The sequence below is a fragment of the Cryptomeria japonica genome, chromosome 2 (genome assembly GCF_030272615.1).
Source record: "Cryptomeria japonica chromosome 2, Sugi_1.0, whole genome shotgun sequence".
Taxonomy (NCBI): Eukaryota; Viridiplantae; Streptophyta; class Pinopsida; order Cupressales; family Cupressaceae; genus Cryptomeria; species Cryptomeria japonica.
In genome coordinates this window covers 1,042,537-1,055,267 of record NC_081406.1, presented here as the reverse complement: position 1 = coordinate 1,055,267, position 12,731 = coordinate 1,042,537, and the positions used below count along the sequence as shown (strand labels likewise).

The window sequence follows — 12,731 nt, the reverse complement described above, 5'->3', positions numbered from 1 at the left end:
GCTGTAAGATGTCTTTCTCAACTCATGTCCAAGCCACAAGAACAACTTTGGTAAGCTGCAAGATATCTTTGATACAGCCAAGCAACCCTTGTCTTTGGCATTCTAGATCCAAAGATCTATGGATATCATACTGAGATATATTGATTCCACTTGAGTTGGATTGATTGATACTTGAAAGTCTACAACTGATTATCTTTTAGCAAGCCACAATATTTTAATTGCTTTATCTTCCATTGAATTGGAATATAAGTAGCTGTCAATGTAGGTTGTGAGGCAGTGTACTTGCCAACCCCACTGTTTTGTGACAATTAGATTTTGCTCAAGATGGTGTCTAGTACCAAAGATATTTAGGTTCATTGCCATTGCATTCACCAATGACAGATTGCTGACATTATGACTATTGCCCTAAAACTTCTTGGAACAGATAAATTTGTCAAGGTTAGAGATAAACTTGGGATTGTACCTGGTTAAGTTACCCTGTACTGGATTATATAAATTTAAAAATGCTAGCTAACATAGCTGTTTGAGTTTTCTTAATATGAAGTAGATTGTTACCCTCAAAACAGAAGCTTGTTAGTATTTTGTTGCACGGTTGCACGGTTGTACAGTTGTTATTTTGTTTTCTTGCATAATGCAGTGCAAATCCTACCACCTGTGCTTAAATTTCCGTTACAGTTACCTCTATTTCATTGTGAAACACAATGCTATCTTTTATAAAACCAGAATAATTATTAAAGGAATTACTAGAATGGTTGACCAAACAACGTATCCAATAGATAAATTTACTTTCTTTACATTGGCCGAAGCTTTAACATGCAATTCTTCTGACTTTTAAGGCTTGACAGCATTCCTTCCATTTTTTGGCTAGAATTAACTTCTCGTATTCTTAACAGATTCAATAGGGTTATTTAATACAACCATACTTGAACCCTACTTGATACAAAACAATAAAAATTGAATAATATTTATATTTATATATGAAAAGATGATGCTTACAATACATATCCAAATATCAAACAATCAGTTAAGTCTATAAATATCAAAGCAAATAAAAATTGTAACTCTAAGATGGTTCATCTTTTGATTGTATATAGCTTTATACCTCTTGCCCTAGAATAGAAATGATTGTTGGTGTACAGATTACAGATTTGTTTCTTTCTTGTCCTTCAAGGAGGTTAAATATTTGGCTTGGTCTTGGTTGAGTGTAATTGTTTGATTCTTAATTCCAGTTTATGCTTCTAGAGCTGGTTTCCTTTCTCCTTGTTTCTCCCAGGAAATTCCTGGATTACTGGCTCTTTTGTGTTTTTCTGTTATCTGAATTCTGCATATAAGTGTGCCTCTTTAGAGGGAAGTTCTAGAAGTCTACTCGTGTTCCTTGTCCCCTGGAACTTTTCCTTTGACCCTTTAATTCCTTCCAATTTTGTTGCTGGTGTTTTTGTTATCATACTGTTAGAAACTGTTACGCTGAGCTTTTTCGTGAAATTTCAATATAGAACTGTTGGTTCTGTTATCGGTAGTGTCTCAGAAAAGTTTTTTGAATGAACAGGATGTAGTAATATCAATCATTTTTGCATGCAGGACACTGAACATTCCAGTGCCACAAGACATGCTTCATAGTTTGAAGCAGAGCACATATTTACCTGAAGCAGAGGAAATCCCAGGATCCAAGTTCAAAAACAAGTGGAAGGCAGACATTACCGCTGCTGTTGAAGACGAATCAATTAAAAAGGACCTAAAACATAGGTAGATTACTGTTGACAAAATGTTTTTTTGAATTCTAGGTTTCATTTTTTGTGAACATAAATATTTTGGACCACTGGAATGCCATATGAAATGACTATTTTTTACTGATGCAGGTCTGCAGCAAAGCCTCCTCCAGGAAAAGGATTCAAAAGAGATGTCAGGAAACGGATTCCTAGTGATAATGATGAACTTGACCCTATGGATCCTAGTTCTTATTCAGATGCTCCACGTGGCGGCTGGTAGGGTTCATTTTCATCATTGTTTTTGATTATCAGATTGTTAGGTGCTTGGCATGCCGTTGTTTGTCAAAAAAAAAATCCGAAGCTCTAATACCACTTTAATCATTTGCATATTTAGTGATGCACCAATTCCACAAGATAAGTAAAAGGGATTTAGATTGTCTGATTAAGCTATTGGTTATTAATGTTCTTCAGGGTCGTTGGTCTTAAAGGTGTGCAACCCAGAGCTGCAGATACTACAGCTACAGTATGTCTTATTTTGACTATGCCTAATTTCCACTTGTTTGTTGATTGCTTATACTTATCATATGTTTTCGAAGTTCTGGTACACTAATTTACTTTCTAACCAGATATCACGCCTTGCATAATTTGATTTCAGGGACCATTATTTCAACAGCGTCCTTACCCATCCCCTGGAGCTGTTCTTCGAAAAAATGCTGAGATTGCTGCACAACGAGGGAAATCCAGTTCTCACTTTAGCCTAATACATAAGAGAGGAGATGGGAGTGATGGGCTTGGGGATGCAGATTAATTTTAATCTTCGTGAAGCATGTACATTTGAGCTTGATTTGAAATATGGTCATAGTATTGGCTGGAAGATGCTGGAATTTAATGCTTTGAATTCCTCGTAGAATTTAGTATCTGTAAAATAATGTTTCATCATCAGTTTTGACATTGTGCAAGTGGATCTTGATCCATCTTTGCCTACTCTTGAAGGCCCATGATATTTCTCATTATGTCATTCTGGGCAAAACAAGGTTCCTATCTGGGACTTGATGATCATAGCTGTTATATTGAGATCTCATACAAAGGTAATAATATGTTTTTCAAGGATAAAAGGTATATATGTTAGTTCAAAACAACTACCTGGTAGATGCAATATATCTTAGCCAAACCAGCTGATACCGATGGAATAGAGCACATAGTACTATGATTATTTCAGAGATAGATATCGTAATAAATTTTCTTTTTCTTGTTGGTCAAAGCTAACTTTCTAATCTCTTACTGAAGAAGGCTATAATATTGAGCATATGTTGCATATGAAAGGAGAAATTGGCAAATAGAAACTCAAACCACTGCAAACGTGGTATGTAAAACTGAGGATATTATTGGGCCATAGAATATGGGTTTTTACTGGAAAAACCATATACCTTTTATCTCTTATGTATCACTGGATAAACTGTATGTGTTTAAACTCTGATATATTTATGGTGCTTAAGTTATTAGGAATTTAGGACTAATATCTTGAATGATATTGAAGTGAACTCCTTCATTCTAGGGGATTCTTGCATGGTTGCCAGGTTTGGAATTTTTTATTTGTTCCAGAGGTCAAATGAATTTGGAAATCTGGAATTCCAATTTAAAAAATGGGGTAAAATTCATAGAAGATTTGAGAAGTCTGGACCAAATCTGACAAATCTGGCAGGTCCAAATAAATCCAGATCTGGAGAGATTCGAACTGGATCTGGCTGGATTTGGCAACTAGACTTTATTATAATAATGTAGAAATCACATTTGCAAGTCTTTAGATACTGAACTAATAATATGATAGATAGAACTTTTAACGTCCACGAGGCTAAAATTAGCCTATGTGACAATTAACCTTGATGTAATGATCTTCTGTATTTAAGTCCGATGCTTATTCAAGGAGATGATAAGCATACCCACCTTCTCAATTGTCTCCATACTGAATAAACTGTGCCAAGAAACAGCTCCGACTTGTCTCTAATGTCCTTGAAAGCATTACATTCTGAAATAAGGTGTTTTTTTAATTCCAGCACCCTAGCATTGCAAAAAATTCATACCCTTTCTTCCCATGCCTCTTTGGGTCTTTTCCACTTTCACATCGGAGCTGATGAGAGTTGGTTCAAGTAGAGCAGTGAGAATTTTGGCTCTCCACGGAATATTAGTTGTTATGTACTCTTTTTGTTGGTGGTCACATGTGGGGTTGAACTCTTCAAGATAATATTACAATAGTCAGATTTCATGATGTAAAATGTATGTTAAATTACAGCCAAAACTAAGATGTTTAAATTAGTGTGATATGTACAATGGTCTTTTATGCAAAAAGCATGTTTCTATTGAGAACAATGACTCGGGTTTTCTATTATTTTCAATGATGTTTGTTCATCATTTGATTTCTTGGGTATAGATAGACCCAAATTTGAGACCATTTAGAGAGTTTTCAATCTTATGGTGTCTCTTCTTATAAATGTGATACTACAAATAAATGTGTGTTCATTTCATTATTATCTCCTCATAAATGTGCTCTGGCAAGTAATATCTTCTTGTGAAATACGTTACTATGATTAATATCTCCTTAGAAAGTTTGCACATTGAAGAGGGTGTAGACAACTCAGGCAAACTGTATTTTGAGTAATTTACACAACTTAATGTTGGAATAAATGAAGAATGCATGTGCTATTAGTGTGCTGGTAGTTTGTTATGTTATTTTTAGTACTTTCAGATGAAATAAAACTCAGAAAATCAGAATTTGTTTCTAACTAGGTTAATTAGATTTATTGTTTTCCAGATTTAAGCATAGTAAGAAATGAATGCATAAAGACAAGACAAGGTTACCCTGGGAAAACCTCCTAGGAGGAAAAACCCAGCCAGAAAAGATCCTCAGATCTGATTATGGTTTTAGATTCAATTGATAATTACACACTTATCTGGAGTATAGATGTTGCAGTCACAAGGAAGATGACATAGAAGTCTACACAACTAGCTTACTGACAAAGATCATGATTTACAGTCCTTCTAATCTGACTTGCTGTGCATAACAAGGGTTAGTTGCACCTTTCAACTAGTTCGCAGTCCTTTTATGGGGTTTGCTTGAGCCTTCAATGGAGATCACTGTCTTTAATGATAACCTGCTGCCTCTAATGAAGTTCGCTGTGATCTGACTGGTACTCTGCTGCCTTTTAATGAAGTTCGCTATGATCTGCTGCCTCTAAAGAAGTTCGCTACCTGTTGACGTGTATTTTGTACACAATCATACACAGAATAAAATACCCAAGGGTACCTTATCCTCTCTTGAATAAAATCTCTAACTGCTGAAGATATTGCAAGAAGGATCAGTTAGGGTGACTTCAATGTTCTTTTAAGTAGGGTCTCTACGTGTGGATAAGCACCAGTGGTCGTTGTGATTGCTGTGTCATCAAGGGGCCTTACGTTTCCGAAGTAGAATTTCCTAAACTAAACAAATTCTCAAAAAAGATCAAAAGAGTAGGGCTTGCAAGAGATCTAGTCTAATCTAACCCTAAGAATGACTCAATGTGGATGAGACTTGGCAAGATTCTACCAACTTCAATATTGCCATAAAATAACAACTCAATTGAAATTGATGCAATCTTCTAAGGTAACAAATGATTTTTCAATTCATCAAGGATCATAGACACTACCACAAAGGCACATATCCAAGATACAATAATGATTGAAGGTTTAAGTGATTCAAATTTATTCAGTTGACCACGCAAGGCGTTCCTACAATCAGCAAGAAGCTAGTGGTTTGGAGAGTGAATCTCACCGACGATCAAGTCCAACACTTTATCCTTCAAACTAAAATACTACTTTGATTGAGAATGATTCAAGAAAGTGAACAACCATGAAGATAACCATAAGAATTGCAATAAAACACCATAACTTCAATATTCTATTGATCTCAAAGCCATCATGAACAACAATTGTTTGAAATTCTTTCCTCAAAGCTCAATCTTGCTACAAATCAAATTGCTAATCTCTAATATCTCTCTAATTCTCTAATTTCTCCTTAATCTCTAGTTTTTTCTAGTTACAAAATGAAAAGAAATGAGGGTATATATAGCATCCTCAATTACAATGAACGGTCCAGATCAAAAGAAGATCAATGGCCAAGATTATGACACCTAAACCCTAATTAGGGTTTATTACAAATAGCCCCCTTTTTACTGAACAATATTAAATGCATAGCCAAATATTAAATTTGGCACGAAAATCTAGGAGACATAGACCAATGACAATTAAGGTGCCACATCATCTATAACAACCTCTCATCTAGAATCTTATTCCCTTTCCAATGCTCCTTTTTAGCATATGCAATGAATCTAGACACGATTCCTTCGATCTCAGCAATTGGAATCTCGGGAAGATTCTTCATTCATTCCTCCAAGTGGATGACCTGATCGAAAGCCCTAAGAAGAGCAGCGTCCCATTCAGGTTCAAGTTTTTTGATCTTCTCAATCAGGAGCATGGTGGCAAACATCTGATCCCGTTGCTCATTTGTAATAACATTCTCATCTTTGCAAAAGATGACCTTGACCTTTTCCTCCAATTCCTGCAAATCCACATGTGTCTCAACTTCGATCCTCCTGCCAAGAATAGTACGTAGTACCTCAAATACTCTGTCCTGGATAGGGTGGATAACCTCCTCAACATGATTGCATCTAGTACTGATGTCCTCGAAGAGAACTTCCTTCATCTGGAGTAAAGTCGACCACTGAAGTAAACTATGAGGTCCTCCATCCATTATCTTTTCTTGCACTAGGACCTTCCTTGATGTTTGTCTGATTACTTGCAGGACAGGAATGATAACATCCTTAGTATGAGCAAAAGCAGCTACAGTTATCATCAAGTTGAGTTGTGGATGACCTCAAGGACCTGAATAGCTCGGTGAATGGTCTGCATCATCCTTGTTGCAAATTCAATAGCAACTGTATGGGATTTGTCAATCCATGAGCTCATAAGCTGAACCAAACTCCTGACTCTCTCTGCCTCGCCAACTGATTCAAGGGGAAGTGCCTGTGCAGGAGATACTGCTGGATCCTGACGTCTCAAAGGCTGATTGAGATGGCTAAAGTAGCCTCTCCAAGCACTGACCTCTCGCTCAAGCTTCCTATTCTTTTCCATTTCTTCTCTAAGCTTGTCCTTAAGTGCCTCAAATGAATCAGTGGCATCATCCAACGTCTGTTCGGCTGTGGGTGGACCAAGCTCAAATGTCTCTACATCATATTCCTCTGCGAGGATCTCACCTTCATACTTGTCTACTGCCGGTGTAGCTATCTGTAATTTCCTGGATCCTGTCTCATCTCTGATCATCTTGGACATCTTAGTGGCTTTCCTCTTTTCTGTCACTTCTTGAGAATTTCCAACAAGACTCTCTAAATCAATCACATTATCTTCGTCCTCGATCACAATCACCCTTGTTAGTCTCTCTTTTAACTAATCTGGAATGGCAGATCTTGTTTCTCTAACCTGTATCTCATTAGGCAATGTTTCTTCTTCTCTGAGAGGAGATGTTACTTCATTATCTTCCTTATCTTCATGTAGCTCATTAGCTTGGAGAGACCCACTTGGTGACCTTCGAGGTGCCTGTCCTTCTTTATCGTTCTGTACCATTGATTCCATAGACTCCTCTATCTCAAGTGTCCTCTTCTCAGGTCGAGAAGATGTGTCGGATGAACGATCTCGGTTGGCCTCTTGCTTCTTCTTGGAAGATTCTCTTTTCTCAGGTCTCTCTTTCCTCTTCGAGCCCCTTGGATGGGGATTGCCCTCACTTACACTTCGAAGGTTGCCTTCGCTTGCATTTCTGGGATTAGGATTACCCTCACTTACACTTGCTCCTCCTTCAACTGGTCTTTCTTCCAAAGTGAAAGTCATAGATATGCCTTGCTCTCTCAACTTCTGATGCTGCACATCAACCCATCTACGAGTACAAGACAAAACTGGAGCCATCAAAGCATCTAGATCCACAACCTCGGGTTCATTCCAATCTAGCCTCACTGATTTGCTTTCTCGATCATAAGATGATTGGAGATGTCTACCACTATCCTGAGCTTGGTCGGCCACTCTGTAAATCTTGCATTTCCTAATGAAGTCTAAAGGCAATCTAGAATGCATCTTTCTTTTCACTTCAAGGTCATCCAAGAGATTCATCACAAAGTCTTCTATCTGAAACTCATGCTTATATTTTCTTCCGACTGTCTCCTCTATATACCCATATGGATCAAAGCTCTCTCTCAAGGCAAAGAATGAAAATGAATATAGAGCTAACTCTTTCTCTGCATCATCCATGGCTAGGGCATTAGGACATATCTCAACTGAATTCCCTAATATGATAGGCACAGGAACTCCATTTCCATGTCTATGTCTGAATGCTTTCACATAAGCTGCCAACTGTCTTGTTACCTCAAGTAACACAATTCTGTCTGTCGGATATCTCGGCAACATGTAGGGAGGTGAAGGACATCCATGAACTCTAATATATGTAAATTTCTGGAATTGGATAAACCATGCACCGTACCTCTTTACAAGTTCTCGTGCATCCTGAGATAGCCGGTTGTGAATCTCGCCTTGCAATGTCCTGGTGATGCTCATTGTGAAGGTATCATTGACTAACTTGTAGTTACTTCCCGGCGGATGATGCAAGTGAACATAGGAATCACAAACTCTGACTTCGCCAGGTCCTCTTCCAATCACTCCTCTGTGAGGTAGTCCTGCGTACTCAAAGCTCCTGATCAAGGCATATATGATGTATGAACTCATGTGGAAAGACTTGGTAGCCTTCAATCTTCTTAACTGTACGTCCAAGCAATGGCTAATCATTCTAGCCCAATGGATTGTTCCTTTTCCCTGAACTATCACTTGGATGAAGTAGAACATCCACTTCTCAAAATAGAAGGCTTGAGGAGCCCCTATAACTCGGTTGAGCAGTGTTATCAAATCTCTGTACTCCTTCTGGAAGTCAATCCTATGTGGTGTGTTCGGAATCTTGCTCAGGCGAGGACGACTCTTGAGTAACGAGTTCTTATTGATGATGCTTAGGCAAGTGTCTGGATCATCTTCGTACATGGACCTGGTTCCTTCTATGCTTTTATAAATCATATCTTAATGTTCTGGCAAGTGAAGAGCTTCACTGATAGCTTCCTCTGAAAGATAAGCAAAAGTGTCTCCTTCCTTGGACACTATCGATCTGGACTGTGGATCATAATGGCGAGCACACTCGATCATCAACTCATGGCACTGGATTGCTGGAGGGAAGCCGACCGCCTTGATAATGCCACTTTCAATTATTCTCCTTGCGATAGGTGACGGCTTGCCAATGTAAGGGACCTCTCGAAACTTCTTCACACTGAAGTTTCCCAGGTTGGTATCTCCAATGTTGCTCCACTTAGACACGATCTTGGTCTCCAATTCTTCGTTCTTCTGATCTTCCTTCATGAGAGCTGGACGACTGGTGGATGCTCCCGCCTTTGGGGTCGCCATTGTAACACCTCACTTTGAGAGCTAACTCTAAAAAGATGCAAAAAAAATGAAATTCGCCTAGGCAAAAAATGAAATTTGAAGTCTTCAACGTGATCCTCCTTTAGCAAAGGCGCCTTTCTTGTCAATTCCACCACCTTGAGGACTTCAACGCTTTGATAGAGAATTCGCTCCACTTGCAACAAAATTCGCACTCCTTTCTTGATGATATTTCGCACTTTCTCCTATTGCTCTCCAAAATCGTATGCAACAATGATTGAATGATGATTTGAAATGAGATATCATACCTCCTTTATATAAGCGTTTATCTCTTCAATCCCCCATAGGCCGACTTTTGAAAATAGGCAAATAAAATAAAAATAAAAGGAGGCTGACTTTTGTATAAATATAAAATAAAACCCAAGCGCTTCAATTTTATTTAATTAAATTAATAATTAATTAATTAAATGCCTTGTAATTAATAGCTTCGATTTTTAAAAGGCAAAATTAATTATTAAATGCCTTGTGCGCACCCATTAAATGCCAATTTTAATTAAAAATATCAAGGTTTATCAAAATTTAGCATTTAATGCAATTTGAAAATGATGTTAGCGCCAAAACATGGGAGATATAAGGGATACAAACCACATCGCTTTGGTCCCTGGGAGAGGGACAAGAGCACCCTAGCCTTTTAATCTTGATTTTCACGTTCAAAACCACTTCCTCTACGTCGAAACTGGCATTTTAAATAAGAACCTTGAGCTTGATTGATTCAATGTTTCGAAATGAATGCCTCCTAGGCCATTTTCGCCCTGGTCCCTTGGTGAGGGACAGGAGCGAACTTTGCTTTTCTCCTTGATCCTTGATCATTTTAATTGCCAACTTACGTCACAAGGCAAGAAACAACTTCATCCATTCATTCTACGCCTACTTAACTTGTCCCTTGCAAGGCAAATTTGATATTTGAGTGATTTTCGCCTTGGTCCCTTGGTGAGGGACAGGAGCGAACTTTGTATTTTAGCTCAAAATTGTCAACTTTTAATATTAACTCCTTGTTCATCACCTTTCTAATGACATCTCGGACCTTGCATGACTTCGCCTTGATGAAGCTTTTGAAGGAAATGACTAATTTTATGAATATCGCCCTGGTCCTTGACTGAAGGACAGGAGCGATTTTGCATCCTTGCTCAAGTTAATCACTTTTTGACGTTTGGTTCCTTGTCCATCATCCTTCCAAGGACATATTCGACCTTGTGTAACTTTGCCTTGGCGTGGTCTAGGAAGAAAAGGATTGATTTTATGAATATCGCCCTGGTCCTTGACTGAAGGACAGGAGCGAACTTTTGTTCATTGGGCTAATCCTTGTTCGTATCAACTTGCAATTGCCTTCAAAGTATAAAATGGTGTTCCTTACTCCTTTTTGAATGTTTGAAACGGAAGAGGCATTCAAAACTTAAGCATACTTGCATATTTCGCTCTGGTCCCTTGGAGAGGGACAGTAGCGAACTTGGGTAATTTCATCACTTTTCATGGTCCTTGCAACTTTGTCCTTCTTCGAAGCGTTCCAAACATCATCGCCCCCTTGTACCTTGGCCTTGATTCATCAAAAATCGGAAGGGAAGGCTAAATAACCAAGATTTCGCCCTGGTCCCTGGGAGAGGGACAGGAGCGATTTTGCATTTATAGGCTCAATCATTCTTTGCCAACGTTTAAAACTATCTTCAATGGATCCGCTATGCTCCCCTTCACTTATCTTTGACATGGAATTTGCTTCAACTTGGTGAGAAATTTGTCTTAGGAAGAAATCGCTCTGGTCTCTTGGAGAGGGACAGGAGCGCCTAAGACAAAATAGGCTTCACTGGCGTCTTGCACTCTTCAAAGTTATATTCAATAGATTTGTTACGCCTCCTTTTACTTGCCTCAAACTTAAAAAACTCATTTCACTTCGCCAAAACTTGTTTTATAAGGAAATCGCTCTGGTCCCTTGGAGAGGGACAGGAGCTACCTTTTAAAATTCGCCCTGGTCCCTGGCAGAGGGACATGAGCGATTTTGCTTCTAGGGCCAATTTTCTCCTTCGAGGTACAATCAAATTATATTCAACGAGTAAAATGTACCTCCCTTGTTCTTCTCAAATCGCGAAACCGTTCAAGTCTTTCAAGAACAAGGCAATTTTGGATTTCAAGCTTCGGTCCTTCAGTGAGGGACAGGAGCGATTTGTCTTCATAGCATGTTTCCTTGTTTGCAAATTTCTTCAAATTATATTCAATGGACAAAAGATGTCCTCCTTTACCTCTTCCAATCCAAAAATCGCCTTAGTCCTGCAAGGACAGTGAAATTTTGAGAAACAAGCTCCGGTCCTTCAGTGAGGGACAGGAGCGATTTTTGTCCTTGAGGGCAAAATCTCAACTTTTCATTGCAAACGGTTGAATCCTGGTGTTCCATCATGTTGATTTCACCTTCCATTACGTCCTTGACGCTTCAATTTGATCAAAATGAGGTCAAAATGGTCTAAGTAAGTCATTTCGCCCTGGTCCCTGACTGAGGGACAGGAGTGATTTGGCCTTAAACTTCAAAATTTGCCATTTTGAGTCTCAAAAATCTTCTAAATCTTCAATTATTGCATCTCCTGGCGACCCTGCACAAGACAAATGAAATAAATTAATAACCAAGATGCATAAAATATCATTTTCGCCCTGGTCCCTGACTGAGGGACAGGAGCGATTTCACTTCCATAGGCCAAAATACCAAGATTTTAAGACTTCAGTCACTTCACAAGGCAAAATTAGGCCATTTCCAATGCCTAGGATCAATTATCAAAATTTCCAAAATTTGGTCAAAAATCACCCGGACAAAATTCACAATTCCATCATCAAGACTTAGGCAAAATTTAGACTTGCATCCAAAAATCTAACTGAACCTAGACAAACTCTTTTGACCTCCTGACAGATTCACCTTATTTCAAAATTGCATCCTACGAGAGGAAGCTCAACAACCTTCAAAATTTGGACTAGACACCGGCTTGAAAACATCAAAACGGAAACCCTAAGGCTTAACCCCAGTCCAGACGACTGACTCACTAACCCAAAACCCTAAAAGCAGAGAGAGAAACAGGCAAAACCGAGCAAAAAGAGGGGGTCCCCATTTTAATGGGGCGATGTGTGAAATGGTCACAACACTACCTCCAGATGTATTTCGCATTTACATAAAACTGAATGGATGAATATTATGTGAAGTATATGTCTTATTTATAGGAGTGGCAATACTTCTAATTAAGTCGGCTTGCCTTGCAAATGAACCTTTTAATTTATTTAATTCCTTTTGTGCGAAGTGGATAGGGTCAGCCCTATCATGGTGGTGTGTTGGGTTTGTAGCGTGGGGACCTTTTAGGAGTAGCCGAGAGGTATAGGGCTTGGCCCTATATGTTGGAGAAGGGGCTGGCCCCCTTAGGCGGATTCCAATGTTGCCCAAGGCAATTGGAATCCGCCAGCCCTAATTACAAACAACATGTTAGACTGTTGATAAGAGTCTTA

The 12,731-nt window shown here is 38.7% G+C and overlaps 1 protein-coding gene across 6 annotated transcripts in view; it reads left to right on the top strand.

Moving 5' to 3' along the window:
- Nucleotides 1–2,926, top strand: part of LOC131073819 (uncharacterized) — a 98,144-nt gene extending 95,218 nt beyond the window's left edge. For all 6 annotated transcript variants that reach the window (XM_058010339.2, XM_058010338.2, XM_058010334.2 and 3 more), the window contains 4 exons: nucleotides 1,579–1,743; nucleotides 1,857–1,982; nucleotides 2,178–2,229; nucleotides 2,362–2,926. In XM_058010339.2, coding sequence (XP_057866322.2) covers nucleotides 1,579–1,743; nucleotides 1,857–1,982; nucleotides 2,178–2,229; nucleotides 2,362–2,514 — 496 coding nt within the window. In that variant the 3' untranslated portion in view covers nucleotides 2,515–2,926. The remainder of the gene's footprint in view (nucleotides 1–1,578; nucleotides 1,744–1,856; nucleotides 1,983–2,177; nucleotides 2,230–2,361) is intronic.
- Nucleotides 2,927–12,731: the final 9,805 nt, after the last annotated feature.